This window comes from Zeus faber (genome assembly GCF_960531495.2).
Source record: "Zeus faber genome assembly, chromosome: 6".
Classification (NCBI taxonomy): Eukaryota; Metazoa; Chordata; class Actinopteri; order Zeiformes; family Zeidae; genus Zeus; species Zeus faber.
In genome coordinates this window covers 131,834-154,842 of record NC_137201.1, presented here as the reverse complement: position 1 = coordinate 154,842, position 23,009 = coordinate 131,834, and the positions used below count along the sequence as shown (strand labels likewise).

The following is a 23,009-nucleotide window of genomic DNA, read 5'->3' as shown; positions in this document are numbered from 1 at the left end:
GGGGATCCCTGGACTTCCCTGGTCTCTGATCTCTGAGGTCAAGCAGGAATAATGAACTCAATTGAGGAATTGGAGTTTGGGGTCTTAGATCGGCATATAGGCATAAAACCATATTCATAGCATTTTACATCTCCACCGTGGTTGTCTAAACAACAAACTGGGAGATCAAGAGAAAGCTGAATGGTATCCAATAACTTGTAGCCCATTAACAGATCTGGAGCCTTTCAAAGTGGCGCACACAGCCATATATTCAAATGAAAAAGTCTCAATTGCCAACTTGCCACTAATTCAAAGTTGAAGTCTGGAGGGGGAAAACTTTTTTTTTCACCCACTTCACACTATATTCCTCTTTCATTTGAATTACCCTACAAAATGTCATTTTTTGGTGAAAACTTTCTGGGCTTATTAACATTGGTTCATGGTCCGTTTAAGGACGGTTATTAGAAAACTCATAACCTTGGGTATATCAGTAAAGAGCCTATAAACATAGTTTTTTATGTTTGGAATTTGTAATATGCATCAGCCTGACTGCTACGGTTAGTGTGTGCAGGATGGGTATTTGATGAGCCTCATTTTTGTGCATCTTTTTTTTAATCATCCTTCAAACTACATAGTTCATCGTCAGTTATTTAAATGAAAATGGGAATTCAGAAAACGGCAAATAGTGTTATCTTAATTGGTCTTGCGAAGTAGCTTTGTATGTAATAGGTGTCGCCCTGTGTGCCATTCATCATGTGCTATTTAAGAGTCTGTGACATTGCAGCCTTTATTTTCACATATTGTCAGTAAATAAATGCACCGACTGAGGGGTCGTGGCCAAGGTTGACCGGTCTGTTGCACTACAGCATTCCAATTAAATTTCACTTTGGATTTTTTTTTCGGGGGAAATTGTTCAGATTTTAACGTAAAACACACAAGGTAAATACTTTTAAATACACTGTATTTCCTCTTCACATCTGTGTTGTTTAATATAGTTTCTTTATTTTATTTATTTTTTTACCCGTTCACTTCATGACATTATACAATATATGCTATAGTATGAATATTTGAAAACTCTGAGACCAACCAAGGTATAAAAGGTGTTATACTTGTATACTTTAATAATCCACCTGTGTCCATCCTTGGTTACTCTGCATTTGACCCCATGTTCGCTTGTAAGCGCTCAACTCCAGATCTGGACTGATGCCTGGGTCAGGGGCATCAGCAGGAGTCTGAACCTTCTTGCTGTGAGGCAACAGTGCTATAACCACTGAGCTACCACACCCACTGTTGCATGTGGGTGGCAAGATGGGGTGGCTCTGCATCGGGATCCCTGTGATGGATATTGTTGGCCATGGTACCATGTTGTGGCATCAGTGTAAAGTCATACAGCTCTACAGATTCTGGGCCATGGTTCTCAATGTGGTGCCCTGGTCCTTCAAGAGGTTCCAGGGGGTCCCCAGCAAGATGACTCATAGTAATACTTCACAATTTACAAGATGTATGGACCATTAGACACCATAATGTACAATAATGACTGTTTTGATCACAGTTTCACTGTTATCTCTGGAGCTACAATATAGAGAGGTATGGAATATTGGACTCAAACATATCGTATGACAATACAAATCTCCTAAGATCGGGGTCCCGGAGATAGAATGAATGTATATTCAATTGAGGGTCCTTGATATGAGATAGGTTGAGTCACCATGCAGTCAGTCATTCACAGAGCTGTGATTTCAGTTTGCAGTGTTGCTGTTTGAACGTGTGATGAGATGCAGCATCGGGCAGGCAGTGAAGGCCCTAGAAATAGAGTGAATAGTGATAGCTAAAAGCATCCGTCTTTGCTGTTCATCTAAGCATTAAACGCCTTCGACTATGCAGTGTCATTGAGCTACACAGTTAAAGGGCCATGCCAAATGAACACTTAAAGAGTCCTTTTCAGCACTTGTCATCGCACGTTTGGTCCTACTGTACATTACAGGGTGATAAATGAACCTGTGAAAAGTGTTAACATGGTTGAATGAACCTGACTCATATAATTCAAATCCACAACTTAACTCAGCACATACATTATATATATATACACTTTTGTTATACCCGACTATCCGTGGAAATGAGGATCAAGTTGTCATGCTATCCCCTGGTAGCATGGAGGGATGCTATCAGCTCATATAGAAATAACACATTAATGAAAACATAATAGTTAATTATACACGATTCGCATTATGGTGTTGGAAAAGTATATTCGAAAAGAAAATGAGCCTACCTGTTCTGTCGGGCTACACAATGCAACACCTAAAGATTGAACTCCAATTACTGTAGATCTTCAGTTTGCTCTCCACTGATTGTTGAAACAACTGTGGAAGTGTCCATATAGGCCTTGTCCACCGGTGCCACACTGAGACATTTACTCCTTCAGCTGGTTGCAGTGTGGGGGTGTGAATGAGATGGAGCTATAGTGGACTGAGTAGTACCATATCAGAAAGAAGAAGTGCAAATGTTCACTCCTATACATACATTGCAAAAGAAACCCTTCAACAATACTTTATCCTTACACAACAAAAACACTCTAACACTGCTCTAATCTCTATCCATACCCCCATCTTTCTTTTACCCAGTCAAGCATGATAGACAGCTTGTGGCAGGGTAATATTAGCAGCAGAAAGTTGCAGTAGGGGGTTGTCACAGTCTTCTGGGTTTTCATTTGTTCTACTGGAGTAGCTAAAATCTGCAAGTGACAATGATCTGAAACATGGGTAATTTCCAACTGTATTATGATGCAGGGTTTATGCGAAAGAGGCATAAAGGGCTATGCATGTTTGTTATGTCCCATTTCAACAACCTATCTACTTTTCTCAACGAAAAAGTGTATCTTATATGATATCATATGACCATAATGAGCGTATACCAGGGGTTCCCAAACATTTTTATGGTCTTTGGCAGACTAAGCTCTGATCCCCTTCCCCACCGCAAAAACAAACAAACCAAAAAAAATAAAACCCAATCATAACAGAGCTATGTGCCTGTTATAAATAGCTAGTGTGGAGTGCAATATTAATTGACACAGATATACAATTTAACATAAGTGACAGAAACTGCAACAAAAAGCTCCCCCTTCTTAGTGAGAGTGAGTGTATATATTTTTTAAAAATATAACAAATTTAATAATAACACTCGGCACCACTCCCTGAATAATAATGGCTGTACCTTTTCAGAACTTGTACTGTAGCATGTGAACCAGGAAACAAATTATCGCAGAAAAGTAAAACACTTGAGATCTTTGGTGAATATATCAGTTGAATATGTTTATCTGTTGCACATATAACAGATCTCTTTATAGTCTGGCACTGGACAAAGAAAAGAAAACTTATTGAAAGTGGTAAAATATTAACTCGGATTAATTTGTCAATGCCAGGTACTAATCATTGATTGGGTTCATATGCGAATGTGAATCAACTTCAGTCCAAACTGTCTGATTGTAAACTGAGTGAAAAGCTAATTTTCCGTATTTTGTTTAACCAGACTACTGCAGTCGTACCAGCTGGGAGACTGGTGCGGTCTCCATGATGCCAAACAGTAAGTTGCCACTCATTTTCACTGTCAAATGTTATTTTTTTGGTTCCTGTTTGGTTTACAAGTAAAAAACTAAAAGATGGTTGCTGTGTTGACATTTTTTTTTCAACATCATGATTGATGATCATCAATACTTTTAATTTAATACTGCCCTTCATAGCTCATGTACAACATGTTGCCTGTAAAAGAAATATCAAAATGTAATTTTTTCATCTGCCTTATTAACATATTGGTACCCATCATCTAAAACTGGTCATAGTATAACCTCATTGTAGGCTTTACTATTGAGGAACTCTGCCGCAGATTCTCACTGTGCTTAAATGTGGTGCAACGTGTAAGAATTAAAAAAACCTGCCAAATCTCCCTTTCGAAATGGGAAGCTGACATATGGCTATATATTTATATGTCATGTCAACCTACTGTAACTGGTGTTATGCTTTGGATGCAGTGCACAATTGTCAAAAGCAGTTTTATATTAAATGTGATATTACTGTCACTCAAAACATGTAAAAAAAACCCACTGAGACATGTGACTACAAAGTGAGTTTCCCATTTTTGAAGAGGAGATTCACATTTTTTCAAGGCTTAAACATTTGCCCCATTGAACTGCATTCAAGCACAGTAAGAAGCTGCAGTGGTGATAGTTAATAGTAAAGCCTAGTAAAGCAAAGTAAAGTTGTATTATAAACAGTTAAAAAGGATGGCCTGGGTTGAAAAATAGAAAAACCTGGGTAACATCACCACCCTGATGCTACCAAGTGGAATTTACTGTAGTGCTATTTAATTTACAACTTGTATCTACTACTTGACAAGTATAATTCCTTCCTTGGCTTCCTCCTCAAATGAGGTGGTGATTGGGAGGTTAGTGGGGAAGTGCTCCCAGGACTTTAGTGTGCCATGATCTGATCTGACTGGTCATGCTGCTGAGGGTGTGTATGTGTGTGTATCATGTTGGCTTTGAGAAAGTTGCTCAAAATATTTCCATTAAGCAAACTTTATGAATGCATGATTCAGTGATAGAGGAATTGCAGTTAATTAACTAATACTCAGGGTACTCGTTCAGGTATGAAGATTAATGTGCAGTACAGAGGTATGAATGGCGTACTATTTGAACGGTGGTAGAATGCAGATGAAATGAAATGAAGATGTTTATTATGTCTGGGATCCTCACTATGATATTAAACTCTGTCTATTCCGATTTGCGGATAACTGTGTGGCAGTTCAGCTATATTTTATACGTTATATTATATGGTATACATTTCTATCATCTTTCCATCCAGTTGATCAGTCATCAACTATTGATTTACAACCATAGTTTGAACGGGGGGGTCAGCCAGTTTTCACAGGGAGACTGGACTCAATTAATGGTTAGAAATACATACTTTAACAGGGTAAAAATGACAATACCTCTGTGTGACAAGAGAACCCCTCTGTTAAGAAGATGCTTAACAACCTGTGCTCTAATACAAAAACACATTACAAACTTGTTAATTACACACTTAACAGAAAAAGGGTTCACTTGATGTCTGCTTCAGAGCGCATCACAGCATAGCACAAACATTTTCTAAACTCAATGAACAAAACCAAGAATGTTGCTGAAGCAAAAGCTGATTAATTTCACCAAATCATGAAGGATCATGAAGGATCCTCATCACCCCAACAACGGACTGTTCCAGCTGCTGCAGTCAGGCAAGCGCCTCCGCAGTCACAGCGAGAACAGAGAGACTGAGACAGAGTTTTTTCCCGCAAGCCATTAGAACTGTCAATGCTGACCTCTTCAGTGGTCCTCACTGAGCCATACACATAGGCTCCACTACCTACTGTACTATTTGTAGCATACTGTACCGCATACTGTGTCACTGTTCAGGGTTGTTCGTGATGCCGTATTGCTGCGCCGTACTGTTGTATACTGTGCTGTATTATCCCAAGCACTACCTCACTTTATTCACATGCCACTTTAAATCACATATCTGTATATACATAATTGCCTATTCCATATACATAAGCATATTCCTTCTATCTATTCCATTTTATCTCATTTTATGTTATTGTATTTTATTTTATTCTATATATTTTGTATTTTATTTTATTCCAATGCCCCCCCCCGGGGGGCGGGGGGGGGCATTGGAATGCAATGCCCTCCTGTCCCAAAGACAAATTCAGACATTTTAAGTTTCAATCAACAAAAAGCGCCTACAATAACTTTCGGAGGAAACAGTTGTCTGCTGTCATTCATCAAGGGCTATCGAAACATAAACAGAAGTAAACATTTAAGCCTTACTGTCATTCTATTAAAATGTATGGAAAACGTATGTAAACAGCACATTCCAACATTCCATTTCTTTGTAGAAATAGAGGTCTACACTCATTATGGATAGCGATGATATCCCTTGTGCTAAAACCAAATAAACCCGAAATAGACCCATTTGGCTGATTAGATGCGGCACAAAAATACTTTATAAAGCCTTCACCAGTAGATTAGACTCTCATCTCTAACAATCAGAATGGCTTTATACAAAACATCAGGGTTTTCCACGATAATGGGAGGGTGTTAATAAATCAATAATCAATGACCATGACAAACATGAATCAACAGATATTCTTTTTACAGTTTTGAAGCCCTGGCTCCATGCAATAAGGCCCTTTCCCCCAATATTATTCCCTTTAGCAATACAACCCCTAGCTAGGGTTGTCAAAGCCTTTACTGGCCTTTTGTGTATTTGAATAGGTCTGCAGGAACAATTTCTACAAAAAAAAAACGAAGCAAATCAAGATAGGATACTAAGAAGTGGGTGGTATGTTTATTTCCTTTTGAAACGGTGTAAATCTGTAATAACTCTTCTTGTGGGGGTGACTGAGCAGCTTGATAATTTAAAAAAACTCCACGAAAACTGGGCTTTAAAAGTCTGAAAGAACAAATAGTGGATTTTGATTTTGGATACATGGCATGTTAAAATGTCACGCATACATAGAATATTTTATGTATATAATATGAATTGGTGGATTTTATTCATGATGTGAACACAGCAGTAACTGGCCAATTTTGCTGCTGCCACCATTTTATATATATATATATATATATATATATATATATATATATATACATATATATATATATATATATACATATATATACATATATATATGTAATCCTTATCATTTAAATGCTAGTAAATTTGATCAATTTATAAGTTAATTGTGGCCACTAACTGGATATGATGGTGATTTGTAGAGAAAAGAGTGGAGTGCTGCTCTGAGAGGCTCCCTAGGGTCCTTTTTGTGTGTCTCTGTCTGTGTGCACATGTGTTTTCAATTCAATTCCCATGTGAGAGATCAAAGGAACAGCCTAATCAACTCCATATGTCTCCATATTTATTCACTGTAAATGAAGTGGACACCTGGATTCACATATCCCAGAAAATGTATCCACCTCAAAAACAATTCACCCTGAAAACCTTAAAAATATAAAAATTTAAAAATGAACAAATGTGATTTAACTTCATGCTGTGAGGTTTACAAATCTTTAATATGCATTTCCTTGCAAGGCCATTAACAAACAATGGATAATTGATTTAATCTAAATCCCTGTTTAATGTCCATAATAGCAGAATTACTTTTGTCTGATTGATACCAATTTTAATGTCACTACTGTCATGTAACTGTGACGCTTATGTCAAGCTTCACTACACCCTTAATAATAATATTGTTAGTAGTATTATTAACATTTTATTATCAGTAATATTAGTAATGCCAATAATCCTGCGAGTATTGTTGCAAATTACAATGAAAATAAATACAATCCCAAGATTTAATTCAATTAAAAACACATCTTCCATACAATTTCCTGTGTTTTCTATGTTAATAATACTACTAACAATGTTATTATTATGGATTTAGTGAAGCCTGACGTAAGCTTCACGGTTACGCAACATTGGTGAGATTAAAATTGGTATCAATCAGAGAAAAGTAATTATTTATCTCCGTGTCCTGAAATATGGTAAACGATGTAGCGAATGCCATGTTAGGACTACACAATATTTGTTCTGGACAAATTTCTGAGATCGAGGACAAGGAGGAGAAATGTAGAAGCGTGTATGGAATTAAAGTATGTATATTAAGATAAAAGAATATTAGGTATTTTGTTTGCACAACACTATTTAAGAGTTAATTTATAATAATAAGAATCTATAATAATTTACCTCCAACTGCAGAAGTCATCCATGCTGTCCACGTCTTCCCATCCGCTCCTCCTCTAAATTCATGAAATGTCCTTTTTTTCATTTGTCGACACATAAGAAATGAGCGCACATGCAAGTAAAACAGTAAACCTTTCTTCATTATAAAGCTCCATTCGTTTTTTTTTTGGTTTGTTTAAAGTCTTGCGTGTGTTTGCATTTCTTGTGGTTCTCGCCACTCGCTGAGTGTAGGATCATGTACAGTGAACATCCCCGTCTGCGACGTGTGACGTAGTTTGAACACCGCTACCTCCACAAGACAACATCTAAGACAAAAAATAAGCGTCGTTTTAACACCCCAGTGAAGTCACCATGTTAAAAGTCATAGTCTGTGGGCAGTATTTATCAATATTTCCTGCATTTAATGTTTATAGCTTTTAGCATACTAAATGGATGTTTCTCAGGGTTACAGGAATCCATGTTATCTACTGGGAAACATTGGCATCTCTGTGGAAACAGATGAAAAAGCTGTTGTCTATTGGTTTGCAGCATCTCAAATAGTAAAGTGACAGATCCTATTCCCTGATATTAACATAGACAACCTTTCCAATGTCCTCAAACATTTTTTGATTTTGATTTTATTTCAGATTTTTCTTTTGTATTGATTGGTGACACCACAGAGCCTGTGACCAAAGTGACACAGATGACACAGAACCATAAACCTAATATGAAAATGTGCTTTTAAACTCCTCTGTGTGTATGTGTGTGTGTGTAGGTCACAGTGGAGTAAACCAGCTTGGAGGTGTGTTTGTCAATGGAAGACCTCTACCTGATTCCACCAGGCAGAAGATTGTAGAGCTCGCCCACAGCGGTGCTCGACCCTGCGACATATCCCGAATACTACAGGTGCTTCTCAATAACAGATTTCCTTCTAGTCGATGATGAAAATGATGATGATGATGATGATGATGATGATCATCATCATCATCATCATCATCATCATTTATCTGTAGCCATAGTCAAAGGTAAAAACAGTAATATTTTATACGTTTTTTGCACCATCGACCATGATATAGTGAGGGGGGTGTGTAAATTTTGTTTATCAATACCAGTCAGTGCACTGGTACCTCAATGGCTGCTGAGATTTAAAGCTCGCCAAAACAGACAATCTGCACTGGACTCTCTGTTCAGAAGGGAATGTCCTCATCCCCAGCGATTCCTTTAGAGGTTGCAATTTGTTGCTAACTATCCAATGTTACTTATTGGTATTTGAAATGTTACTTGGTATTTGTTATGTGTAATAATGTACCTGAGAAACAATAGGTATTATAATAGGTATTTGAAGATGCCACTGTATCTAGGTCCCTGTTCCGACCTGGTGGTGTGTATCTAGATTGTGTTATTATTATTACATTATTGGTACATGCAAGAAGTCAGGACTGGTGGTAAAATAATTGCGTTGGACAGTCACTGACGAACAGTGGACAGCTGCAGATCATCCATATTGAATGTGACTCTTACTTAAATTGGAGTTTAATAAAAACTTTGGAAAAAAATAACAAGAACTATAACTGTAATGCCAAGTAATGGTCATGCCTGAGAGTGTGCTGTGTGAGTGGCTGGGACGTTACCCCCCTCCCTAGAAGCAGCTCCTAATGCCACTGAAGCCTGGACTGATTGGAGACACTTGAACTCCCTGATGAGCTCTAGATCCAAGATGTCCCCCCCAGGTTCCAAGGACCTCTCCTCAGACCCATAGCCCTCCCAGGCTTACAGGTTCTGAATCCCTCTAGGCAGCAGTTTGGATTTCAAGATCCCAACAGCCAAAGAATGGTGTAGGATCTTAATGACATCCGTTTTGTACAACGCCCATCTTAAAGATGCCCATCTTGTAAAGAAGGAGGTGGAGCTGGCACCACAGGAGCAAGAGCACTGGTGATGACAGGCTTGAGCTTGGAGACAGAGAACACAGGGTGGATATGTCACGACCAGAACTGGGAGGGACCCAAACGCATGACACAGGGAGACGGGAGGCAGGCAAGGGATGTTTATTAACCGGGACGGTGGAGCTGGCCGGGGGGACCCGGTCGGGTGGGGATGGAGCAGGGCAGGGCAGGGATGATGATGACCAGGAGATGGGGTCCAGGATCCGGGTGGAGAGACGAGGAACCAGGCTGGATGGAGATGGACGGAGAGCCTTGGTCGACGAGTGGAGACAGGCAGGTAAACCGGGCTGGCTGGACTTGGAGAGACAGACTGGGTCGACGAGAGGAGACAAGCAGGTAAGGGGAAGGCAAGACAACAAGACACAAAGATACAACTCGGGGAAAGCTAGTTGACAGTCTGGCAAGGAATGGCTAGGAAGCTGGGGCTAAATATTGTGCAGGTAATTGATCCCTGGTGTGTGCAATTGGGCTTGAGTAGGGAGCTGCAGATGGGGCAAGGGCGGCCTCTAGTGGCGCTGGGAGGCTGTGGGCCAAACAGTACCCCCCCCTCTACGGACACCCCTTGGCGGACACCTGGAGCCTGAAGGGCGAGTTCGGTTGAAATCCCGGATGAGGGAGGCATCCAGGATCTGTCTCAGGGGGACCCAGGAGTGTTCCTCTGGGCCGTATCTCTCCCAGTCCACGAGGTACTGGAAGCCCCTCCCCCGGCGCCGCACGTCCAGCAGGCGCCGCACTGTGTAGGTCGGGTGGCCGTCCATGGTGCGGGGGGGTGGTGGGGCCTCGGCGGGGAGGGAGAGAGGGCTGGAAACCACTGGCTTGAGCAGGGATACATGGAAGGTAGGGTGGACACGGAGGGAGGGAGGGAGACGGAGCCGTACGGCACAGGGGTTGATGATTGACTCAATGGGAAAGGGGCCAACATACCGGGGAGCGAGTTTCCAGGAGTCCACCTTGAGGGGCAAGTCCTTTGTGGAGAGCCATACCATCTGTCCGGGGACGTATGTAGGTGCAGACACACGGGACAGGGCGTCAGGTTTGGTGTTCTTGGTTCCTGGGCGGTAGGATAGGGAGAAGTTAAACCGGCCAAAAAACAACGCCCACCTGGCCTGCCGGGAGTTGAGCCGCTTCGCCGTCCGGATATAGGCCAAGTTCTTATGATCGGTCCAGACGACGAAGGGGTGGATTGCTCCCTCAAGCCACTGGCGCCATTCCTCCAGGGCTAGTTTGACAGCCAGTAGTTCCCGGTTACCCACGTCATAGTTGCGCTCGGGTGGTGTGAGCCTGCGGGACAGAAAGGCACAGGGGTGGAGCTTACCATCGGTTGGGGAGCGCTGAGAAAGTACTGCTCCTACCCCCGTGTCTGAAGCGTCCACCTCTACCACGTACTGGAGGTTGGCGTCGGGCTGGGCCAGGACTGGGGCCGAAGAAAAACGGGTCCCGAGGTCGAGGAACGCGGCCTAGGCCGCAGGGGCCCATTTGAAGGCCACTGCGGTGGAGGTAAGGGCTGAGAGGGGAGCAGCGATGCGACTGAAGTTACGGATGAAGCGCCGGTAGAAGTTTGCAAACCCGAGGAACCGTTGGAGCTGCTTCCTATTGGCTGGGGTTGGCCACTCCACCACGGCGGCCACCTTCTTGGGGTCCATCTCCAGCCTCCCTCGGCCAATGATGAACCCTAGGAAGGAAATGGATAGAACATGGAAGACACACTTCTCGGCCTTAACAAACAGACGGTTTTCCAGGAGGTGCTGCAGCACCAGGCGTACATGCTTTAGGTGGGCGCAGAGGGATGTGGAGAAAATCAAGATGTCGTCGAGGTAAACAAAGACAAAGGAGTTGAGCATGTCCCAGAGGACATCGTTAATTAGGGCCTGGAAGACCGCTGGGGCATTTGACAGCCCAAAGGGCATAACAAGGTACTCAAAGTGTCCGAGCGGGGTGTTGAATGCGGTCTTCCACTCGTCCCCTTCGGGGATGCGGACCAGGTGGTAAGCGTTGCGGAGGTCGAGCTTGGAAAAGTGGGTGGCACCCTGGATGGGGACGAAGACTGAATCCATCAGGGGCAAGGTGTACTTGTCTTTGATTGTGATGTCGTTCAGTCCCCTGAAATCAATGCAAGGACGGAGGGTCTTGTCCTTCTTCGCAACAAAGAAGAACCCTGCGCCTAGCGGAGAAGACGAGGGGCGAATAATCCCGGCAGCGAGAGAGTCGCGGATGTAAGTCTCCATGGCCTCCTGTTCGGGCCGGGAGACGTTATACAGGCGACTGCAGGGGAGGGGGGCGCCTGGCAGGAGGTTGATTGCGCAGTTGTAGGGGCGATGAGGTGGTAAGGATAGCGCCTCCTGCTTGCTGAAGACCGGGGCCAGGTCCAGATATTGCGATGGAACTGAGGGCAGGTCAGGGCTCTTGGGGACCCCCGGCGGCGTGCCCGGCGGCGGGGTTGAGGCCGAGCGGAGGCAGTGGGCATGACAGTGTGTGCTCCAGGAGCTCACGCTGCCCGAGCGCCAGTCCATCTGAGGGTTGTGGGTCTGGAGCCAGGGGTACCCCAGAACCACGGGTTCAGTAGGGAATCAATAAGGAAGAACCTTAAAGACTCACGGTGGTTGCCGGACAGTAGCAGCTTGAGGGGCGCTGTCCGGTGGGTAATCCGGGTGAGAGGGACGGCTGTCAGCCCTAGCTGGCGTGCTAGTCCCTGGTCGAGAAAACTCGCATCCGCCCCGGAATCTATGAGAGCGGAGGAAGAGTGTGTTATATCTCCCCACTAGAGGGTAGCTGGGAGCAGCGGATGGGAGAGAGAGTTGGCGCTGAAGCGACCAGAACGTAACCCTACCGAGGAGTCGCCCTCTCGTGGCCGGACCGGGCAGGTGGCTCGGAGGTGTCCCAGCCGGCCGCAATACAGACAGGCGCCGGTCTGAATGCGGCGTGCTCGCTCCTCGGGGGAGATCCGGGAGCGGCCAAGTTGCATTGGCTCGGCATCAGAGAGAGTCGGGGGACTTGTGAGGCGCCCAAGAGTAGTGGGCGCTGGAGACCGGGGCGTGGCCGCCCAGGCGGGAGGCACGGACTGGAGGCTCGCCCCCTCCCTCTCGCGCTGGCGCTCCCGTAGCCGTTTGTCCAGGCGGATTGCGGTCTCTACTAGTTGGTCCAGGTCCGTTGGCGCGTCCCGCCGCGCCAACTCGTCCCGCAACTCGTCGTTCAGGGCGCGCTGAAACACGTCCTGCAGGGCTCCGTCATTCCAGCCGCTTTCCGCAGCTAGAGTCCGGAACTCGACGACGAGGGAGGCGACGCTACGGGAACCCTGGTGGAGGGAGAGGAGTCTTCTGGCGGCCTCCTTGCCGCAAACTGGGTGGTTGAAGACTCTCCTCATTTCACGGGTGAACAGATCGTAGGAGAGACTCACGGGGCCCCCCTGACTCCAAACCGCGGAACCCCAGCCGAGAGCTGCCCCTCTCAGGCAGGAGATGAGGAACGCGATGCGGGCACTATCGGAGGCGTACGAAGACGGCCGCTGTTGGAAAACAACCAAGCACTGCACAAGGATGACCCCTGTAATTGAAGCAGCAACATACCTGTGCATGAGGACTGGAGCTCAGGACTGGATAGAGTTGTGCATATACTCTGCCCAAGACAGTTTCAAGCTCTCGGCAGTGGAGTTGGAAGCGGCGAGGCAGTGCAGCGTGGTCTCCAAACCCTTGTTGACTCTCTCTATCTGGCTCTTCAACTGCAGGTGGTAGTCTGAGGAAAGACAAGCAGAGGCACCAAGGAGAGAGCAAAAAGACTTCCAAAAACGAGAAAGAAACTGAGGATACATACGGACACAATGTCGTGAGGGAGACATGAAGGAGGCAGAAAACATGCTGGAGCATCAGGGAGTAAGTCTCACGGGCAGATGGAAGTTTAGCCAGTGCAATTAACTGTGCTGACTTGAATTACTTGAATACCACAACCAGTAGTCATTTGTCATCAGATGGAGGAAGACAGGTGATGAAGTCCACAGAGAGGTGGGACCAGAGATGACAGGGCAGAGGCAGTGGGCAAAGAAGACCAGGAGACTGCTGTCTTGAAGTCATGAAGGGAGCACATGTGGGACATGCCACACCAAATTATCAGATGTCCTTGCACATGGCTGGTCACCAGAACCACCTCCTGATGAACTCCAGTGTCCTCTGACCTCCAGGATGCTCCACCAGTTGTGAGGAATGCCCCCACTCTAGGACTCATGGACGAAGGGCCATGGGGACATAAAACCTGCCAGTAAGGCCCTCTCCAGGGCCAGTCTGCGCATCATCTCTGACCTAATACCCCATATGATTAGGACGAGGATCTGCCCTTGGTCCAGGAAGGGCTCAGGCTTCCCCTCGGATGCATCAAACTGGTGGGAAAGAGCATCTGCTTTCAAAACAGTCAAAAAACAATGTGTCTCTGGGAAGTGCTGCAATCAGACTGCTCCAATCTCGACAACGAATAGATCCACCTCCACAATGAAGGCAAGGGGTCTGGGTACATGAGTTTGGGTGCTGAGGTGAAGTGACACTTGAGTTCCCTGAATTCCGGGTCAGCCTCACAAGTCCACTGGAAGCCTGAGGTAGTCTTACGGTTGAGGGAGTTCATAGGGGCGTCTACAAAGCTGAAGACGAACCGCTGATTGATATTGGCAAACCTCATGAAATGCTTCACATGCTTCACAGTGGTTGGTTGGGGCCAGACTGCTACTGCACCAACCTTTACCTCTATTTTAATGCTGGAACCGGGGAGGATGTAGCCGAGGAATGAGACAGTACTGCCGTGGAATTGTACTTCTCAGGCTTGGCGAACAGATGATTCTCCAGCAGTCGCTTCAGGGCCCAGTGAATCCGCTGTACATGCTCCTCTCTTGTCCTGAACAAAATTTGACTATCATCTCGGTACGCAAACACAAATCTATTCAGCATGTATTGCAATACATTGTTAACCAAAGCCTGGAGTACTGCTGGGGCATTAGCTAAGCCAAAAGGCATGACAAGGTACTCATAGTGGCGTGTTGGTGTATTGAATGCTTTCCTCCACTCACCCCTCTCCTGGATTCGGATAAGGTTGTAGGTGCAGATCAACATTAGTGAAAACAGTGGATCCTTGCAAGTATTCAAATGCTGTAACTAACACTGTTCATTACAGTGATGTTGTTCAGGGGTTGGTAGTCAATGCAGTGCAAAGGGGGCTGTCCTTTTTCTCCACAAAGAAGAAACCCATCCCTAACCCTAACCCTAGCCCTATGTGGAAGGACGGATGAATCATAGTCATAGGCCATGAGCCTCCCATGGCCAGAGCCTCTTTAATGTGCTCCTCCCTGGCCATGATCTCTGGTCGAAAAGTGCAGCCATTACCATTTGGTATTATGAAGGGTCCAGAGGTGAAAACCACGTCTTCATGAGTTAATCCAACCACAACTTTATATGTATGTAGCTCTTTTGATAGACCTTTTTGCTCATTCTAATTGCGTTAAATCTGGAACAACATGAAAATAATAGTTCCTGTTGAGGTGAAAAGAGATCAAGATTAATATCTCAATCTCTCCAGTGTTTACAGGCAGATGAAGGTAGCATTATGTTAAAAATATTGCTCTATATCCCTACATTATCTCTTTCTTTGTTGTAGAGGCCAGCTGACAGTAACATTCAGCTGCTGGAAAGAGGAAATGTAAGCATTGAACACATCCCCAACCTCAACTACATAAAGCCAAGTACTAGTCTTAAGTAATGTGTGTGATTTGTTTCTGGTCACTTTGCGTCCAGGTCTCGAACGGCTGTGTGAGCAAGATCTTGGGTCGATACTACGAGACAGGTTCGATCCGACCACGGGCCATAGGCGGGAGTAAACCCCGAGTGGCAACACCAGAGGTGGTTGGGAAAATTGCCCAGTACAAGAGAGAATGTCCATCAATTTTTGCCTGGGAGATCAGAGATAGGCTCCTAGCAGAAGGAGTCTGCACTAATGATAATATACCCAGTGTAAGTGTCAACTACAACTACCACAAGTAAAGTAAATTAGGTTGCCTTAAAGGATTGGTTTGCAAATTTAAGTTTTCCTTAAAAAAACATGGTAAATCTCATTTTCGAAAACTGACATTTTAGTGTTTAAATCTTATACCGAAAAAAAATTAATTAAACCGTACATTTTATTTCTATTGACTGATTTGTACTTTTGGCTACATGCACGCTAACACCCCCTACACTAACATCAACTATTGTAGCCAATGTTACGTTTTGTATATCCTGTGGCAATTGCAACGGGTAATTCTAAATAAAATGGGATAGTACTGTTATTCAAAACATGTTCAAAAAACACTAAGACACATGTGACTTTATTTCCTGTTTTCAAATAAGGAGATTAAAATCTCCTTATTTGAAAACATGCAAATGTCTGCTAAATGCAATGCAATGTAATGCAATGCAATTTTACATTTCAAGGCTTAAGGGTTTGGTCCATTTGACTTCATTTAAGCATATTGTAGTATTTAAGCATTCAGAAAGGTTGTGCAGTGAACAGTTAGAAATGATAGGCACCAAAATTTAAACAAGCTCTGGGTCTAAAAATTGTGAACCTATCCTTTAAGGAGAATTTATATGGTCTTTTGTGTGTTTATTTCATGAATAAGTAGTAGGTAGGCAGGAAAGATGGAAGGCTACGAACAGTTACCTTGGCCAGGATAATCAGATTGTGGAGGGAACTCTCTTTTTTCTCTCTCTTTTCTATAGTAACATAATGTTACTGTAACAAAAAAAAAGTGTATGTGTGTAATATTGAAATAAGCGAAATTCTACGAATTACAGCTGCTAGGTACAAAGTTAAATTGAAGGAAAAGTGTATTCAATAGGGGAATTTATGGTATAAGTATGAACACTATTCTTAATTGCTTCGTATTTTCAGAAAAGGTCTGCTTTCTCTTTTTTTTTGGTCTCTGTAATGGCTGTAAAAAACAGGTGTCTTCGATAAATCGTGTTTTGAGGAACCTCGTGAGTGAGAAGCAACAGATTGGGGCAGCTGAGGCCGATGGGATTTTTGACAAACTGAGGATGCTGAACGGTCAGACCAACTGGGGGGGGCGTTTAGAGTGGTACCCTGGCACAACTCTACCCAATTCCGGTAAGAAACCTCAACCTCTACCGCTGTCCATGCCAATATTACTACTCCTGTTTGTTGTACCACTTACATAACTCTTTCAATTATAATAAGAATAAGATAAGAAGAATCTGGGATTCATTTTGAAAAATATTCAATTGATGTGGCGTACGAAATCCGGAGAGAAAACTATCTGTATGTACTTTATATATGATCAGATTAGTTACAACCAACAGAAAAACAGACACCTAGTGATTTTGGCCACAGTACATATTATGTGATAAGTTTTGTAGAAACAGCATTACAGGTACACTTACTTGAACCATGTTTATCTGGGCATCATTTATCCAAACAAACCATTTTTTTATTTTTCTGCTCAATTACTCGACAATGGCAGCTACAAACTGCAAAGGAAAACATTCCCTACATCTCTCAACTCGCAAACATGTTCGTAAAATTAAATTGCTCCCCGTTAATTGCAGCCAGAAAACTATTCTACCGATAACATTTCACCTCAGATGTTTTATTTAGACAAATTCAATGTATCAACTTTATTTTGATGGATCGTGTTGTCACTAAATAATGTAGTTTATTCATATATGTTTTTTTGTTTGTATACACTGTATGGATTGATTGTGGATGAGCTTTAATGTATTTTCAATTTTCATGTATTTTCTGTTTTATTTTTTCATTATTAAAGCCTTGACCTTGTAGTTTGTTTGAGGAATTGGCTTCTGTGGATTACTATCAAATTACTGTCAATTACTTTCGATGACATCAAATCCATAAAAAATACACATCTGTTTAAATGCAATTTTCATTTTCACATAATGGCAGTTCTCTGTCAATCGTTTGGTTAGGTTTTGTAGATTTCAGATAAATATTTCACTTAGTTGAGAACGTAGTTAAATTGGCACTGTGACACTGACACCAATGTCCCACTACCATAATGGGTTAGAACTGGGAATTCTTTAAATTGCATTATTATGATATAATGCTGTCTTATTTTTTTAATTGATATAATATGCATGTGTTCCACATCATAAAAAAATACTATCTCCAAAACAGGGAGTCTGTTGGAGATACTCTCCACATACCATTGTTCGGATATGTGCGCTGTTCTGCAAAAATGCGCATGCTCATGGATGCACCACCATGTCCCTTTGCTGAGAAGTCACGTGCCGTCAGGTCCCATTTGTGTCAGTTTCCGCCTGACTGACTGTGACACCAAGTGATGGCTATATTCTGTTTTCCACACTCTTGTTTCTGTCTAGCAGGGACAATAAATAATTAGACTTGCACCAGTGTATGCATGTTCATTAGGGAATTGAGGTCTGATTCACATCTGGGGGAGATCACAGAGGGGTTTCGATGCTAAGCTGTCAGTGCTAATAGTTTACACTCATCGTTTTCACTCATACCACAAGCTTACCATGTCCCGGTTGGTTTCATATTACGGACCACATATGAACGTAGATGTGTGTGAACCAACCAAATACAGGTAAAAAAGACAAGGTCAATAAGGTTGAGGAAGCTGAGTTTTTGGAAACTAGGAAATAAATACTTGCAAGCTTTCAAAGCTCCTAATTTGAAGCAAGATTTTATGGTAAATAAAAAAAATCTAAAGCAATTCTCGCAATCATGAAAACAAATGACAGAGGTGTTTGTAGTAGAAAAAAGTAAGATTAACATTTTGCTTTCTTCACTGTTTTGAAAGACTAAAATCTCAAAAAAATGCAGTGCTGAGAGCCAAAAAAACGTTCCAGTCAAAGGATTACAGTTGTGGAAATCCCGCAAATGTCATTTAAACTTTTGTAATTGAGTTGTTCAATTTGTGAAAATGAAAAAAAAGGGTTTTGCAAATATTGTATTGCAAAACAGGAAAAAAATAAAAAATGCATCCAGTAGCGAAAAATCAGTTTTCGATGTTAAAATGTGCTCACAGGATATTTTTCCTTCCCACATCTTGCCTCTCTGCAGACTGCCCTCAGACTGAGGCGGAGAATAAAAACTCACTAAGTTCTAACGGTGAAGATTCTGAGGAGACTGAAATGAGACTTCAGCTCAAGAGGAAGCTCCAGAGAAACAGAACTTCATTCACGCAAGACCAAATAGAAGCACTAGAGAAAGGTAGTGAATCCATTTGTTGTAATGTGTAAAATAGCATTCATGTGTAAAATAGCATGAAATATCTAAAATATCAACAAATTTGATGTAAAATAAATAAATGTAAAAACATTTAATAAAGAAACCTTTGGATGAGAGAACATTACATGACATTTTCGATTATGCTTACATTAATTTTTTAAATCTTTTAAGAATTTGAAAGGACTCATTACCCAGATGTTTTTGCCAGAGAGCGACTTGCCGCCAAAATAGACCTACCAGAGGCACGGATACAGGTAAGTCTGTGTGTCAGTTATGTCATTCTCCACAAAGAGTGACATAAATACGGGGTTGTGCAAATATGCGATAAATAAGCTGTTTTCGTCATATATGTGTTAAGACATTTCCCAGAATGCCAAATTAGAAATTAGGTCTCACACCAGATATAGGCTATTCCATATCTTATTATGAATGAAAAGACATGCCCTCTGAATAGATAGACCCACAATTTTAGGTCTTCATTTCCAATCAGACTGTAGGCTTGAGTGGTGATTAGCATAGTTAAAAGCCTGTTTAAACAATGCTTGCTTTTTGGGGTTGGGGCAGGTTTGGTTTTCCAATAGACGAGCGAAGTGGAGAAGAGAGGAGAAACTTCGAAATCAACGGCGCCAAGCTTCCATCTCCTCAAACCACATTCCCATCAGCAGTAGCTTTAATTCAAGTGTTTACCAGTCGTTACCCCCGGCTGCCACACCAGGTAGTACTGCAAATAATACCACAAATATGAATAACAGCTACTGTATCGCATTCTAGTATCTATACCATTGATGAGAAGCAACTTTTGATTTTTGCATCAGGTAATATGTAATTCTGTGACATTACTACACAAAAATTATGATTGGTTTAGCTCAGAGAAATCGGTTATGATATTTTCCTATTTCCTCTCTCTGCGTCACCCTGTCTTTCTAGCTTCCTTCTCATCGGGACCCATGCTGGGTAGATCAGACGCAGTTCTGTCGAACAGTTACAGCTTACCAGCTTTGCCAAATTTCAGTATGACAACCAGCCTGCCTGTTCAAGTAAGACACTCAAACATCCTGAAGCATACTCCCAGGTTAAGCAAAGATTTTAAGTAAATATGCAAAAAATGACCCTACTAAAAACCCTACATGCAGCCTGAATCTCAATAGGTATACAACAAATGTGCAAAGAGAACGACGTATAAATTATAATTTCATGCAATTGATACATTGGTAGTCAAAGTAGTCTTTGTAATGTCTTTGTCCTTGTAATACCATGATACACACTGCATGCCCATAGTATTTTCTACAACCCCAATATAAGGTAGCTGCCCACCCTGCCGGCATAAACATTTACCTATCGTGTAATAAACCAAACAAAGGCTCGACTCATCACACTATGGGTCACTTTTTTTAAAATAAATATCCAATTAAAAACATTATTTGTGGCCTATAGTCACACAGACCATTATTTTCGAGATATGGGGAAGTTGGAAGTGGGAAGTGGGGCAGTTAGCCCATCATGAAGCCATGTTAAATGTCTTTCAGAAAACGGGACGCTCTCTGGTACAATCTGAGATGCCTGTATTGTGTATGCAAGTAAAAACTATGAATCTTATCGAACAGCTAGTCAAGGGCTTGAATTTGTTTTTCTCCAGTTTGTAACAAGACTAAAGTAGCTCGCTATGTGGAAGTTGACAGAGAACTGTGCTGTGTTTTTGTACTTTTGTACTTAAACCTTGTTAAAAATGTATCTTAAGCTAGGTTCTTAGTGACCCTATGTCACTTAAAAATAATATTTTCATGGTTCATGTTACAAAAGAATTCCTTAACCACGTGTCCTCATACAGTACCATGTCATACAGGGGGGTGGTGAATGGTGATGATGCTAAAATGAGAGCACTCCCCTTTTTTCCCCATCATCCTTTGTCTTTAAAGCGTCATTAACTTCCCCCGAAAGTCCTGTGGTGTGCTCAGATTTTTAATTATGAATTTCAGACACATTTCTAATTTCAAATGTATACATTTGTATTTTCAGGGACCAAGTCACACCTCTTACTCCTGCATGCTGCCTGCTGGCCCAACTGTGAGTGGGAGAAGTTATGAATCATACGCCACCCCTCACATGCAGCCCCATCTCAATAGCCAACCAATGACTACCTCTACAACATCAACAGGTGGGTATCTGGTTGACACATTTTATACCTTTAATCCTCAGATCGATAACTACTGCCATTCTGTTTAGAATGGTACATAAATATCAAGCGGCACTGTTTTTTCTTTGGGCACATTTGAAAATAATTATCACAAAGAACATCTCTTTTTCAGTGGTGTCTAATTTGTTGTGATGTATGCAATTTCTGTGCTTGCTGTGTCATGTCTGTCTTATCTCTGTAAAATGTAATCCTGGATTCATGATTATGGTCTGAATTGTTCATTTGCCTCAGGTTTGATTTCCCCCGGTGTGTCAGTTCCAGTCCAGGTTCCAGGGAGTGAACCGGACATGTCACAGTACTGGCCACGGCTACAGTGATGCTATTTGTGGTGGATACACCATCAGTATCGCATTTGTACTTGAAACTTCACTTTTGTGATTGTCAGTAATATGCCTGCGGTGATCTTCGGCGGTGGTTGTGGGCAAAAGGCACTGTTTGGGCATAGTTTAAATGCTAAGAAAAATACACGCTTAAATGCAGATGGCCAATTTGGCGAGTAGTAAACAAGCAGCAAGGCTGGATGTATTTATAAAATCTTAAGAATAATTGTCGTAAGAGAATATAGCCAAACTCTTTTGGAACTCATCCAGTGGAGCTGAAGTATTGGACACTCCACTTGAATGGCACAATGCCACAGAAAGTTGAACCAGAACTCATTCCATTCTTTCCACCGAAACCTCTCCGCTATCAACACGATAGGAACATTTGCACCAGTTCAGACTAGAAATGCATTAGCATCTGCAAAGACTGGTAAGTCTGTATAGAGTTTGATGTTCCAATGATTGGACAACAGAAAGTTCAAAGGTAATAGCTGACTTCATGAAAGTACTGATTGCTGGCCAATGGCACTGTAGAATGAACAGGTTATTGGTTTCCTCCTTTGTCAGAAATCCTACTTTACTTTCCACAAGACTCATTTAGAAGTAAAAGCCATTTAAGAGTTTTAATTTGGAAAATGTTTTGAAAATAAAACCTTTTACAATTCCACATGCTGACCAATAAGTACAGAGCTCAGGAAGTGGATATCTCCTTGCAAAATTGGGTTTCATTTAAGAATAGAACTTATATCACCATGTCTGGATTTCTGTTTCTGTATTGATTATGTATATGTAACTGCTTTCTTGAATTTTGTATGTTCTGATGGTTTAGAATAACACAAGGGAGCTCAGCATTTTAAGGGAAGGACTTCCCTTAACTTGAAGAGAACTATCCGCTACATTGTTGCTTCTTATCCTGAAAGAAATCATAACATGGACTCTGTACAGAACGTTGACTCTGATTGTATGTGTTTGATATTGTAAAATCTCCTGAAACAGCGTTCCCTCCACACTGGAATGCAATCAGATTCAAGATTAAAAACACTGTCAGAATTGATTTTTTTACATTAGTCCCGAGGTATAGCTCCTGGCTTTTGAATAAAGAAAAATAAAATAAATTACTTCGGTAGCTTATAGAAGACATTTGATTTTCTTCCAAGTCGGTATGGTTCTGATGTGAAGGTATTAGCCCTCTCTGGAGATCTGGGAGGTATTTTATTTTTATTTATTTTTTAATAATAAAAGTAACTTCAAATGTAGCTCTGGGAAGTTTATTCTATTGTATGTAGCTTCAACAATTTTTCATTTATATTATCAACTGAAGAATGTACTCTAAATGTGTGTATGGTTGACCTCTACCAATTTTGATGTTTGGTGTTTCTCCCCTTAAAAAATGTTTTCAAGGCAAAGTGTACACATGTTGAAACTGTATACAATCAATCTGATAACACTGATGAGTCACTTTTAAAAACCTGGTTTAAGACAGTTTATATATTTCATATTCTTTAAAAGCAGTATACGGTTTGCTGTTTGTTGTAGTGATTAATTTGATTATGGGTCAATATACTTTCAAATCGTATTG

General features: G+C 42.0%; 1 protein-coding gene across 1 annotated transcript in view; it reads left to right on the top strand.

Moving 5' to 3' along the window:
• LOC307231567 (paired box protein Pax-6-like) overlaps positions 1–21,427 on the top strand; it is a gene marked incomplete at both ends in the record, with an annotated part of 61,378 nt that extends 39,951 nt beyond the window's left edge. Inside the window, 10 exons of the mRNA XM_080002331.1 lie at positions 3,505–3,558; positions 8,506–8,636; positions 15,442–15,657; positions 16,630–16,792; positions 18,749–18,898; positions 19,088–19,170; positions 19,481–19,631; positions 19,844–19,953; positions 20,933–21,071; positions 21,342–21,427. Coding sequence (XP_079858457.1) covers positions 3,505–3,558; positions 8,506–8,636; positions 15,442–15,657; positions 16,630–16,792; positions 18,749–18,898; positions 19,088–19,170; positions 19,481–19,631; positions 19,844–19,953; positions 20,933–21,071; positions 21,342–21,427 — 1,283 coding nt within the window. The remainder of the gene's footprint in view (positions 1–3,504; positions 3,559–8,505; positions 8,637–15,441; positions 15,658–16,629; positions 16,793–18,748; positions 18,899–19,087; positions 19,171–19,480; positions 19,632–19,843; positions 19,954–20,932; positions 21,072–21,341) is intronic.
• Between the last annotated feature and the right edge of the window lie 1,582 nt (positions 21,428–23,009).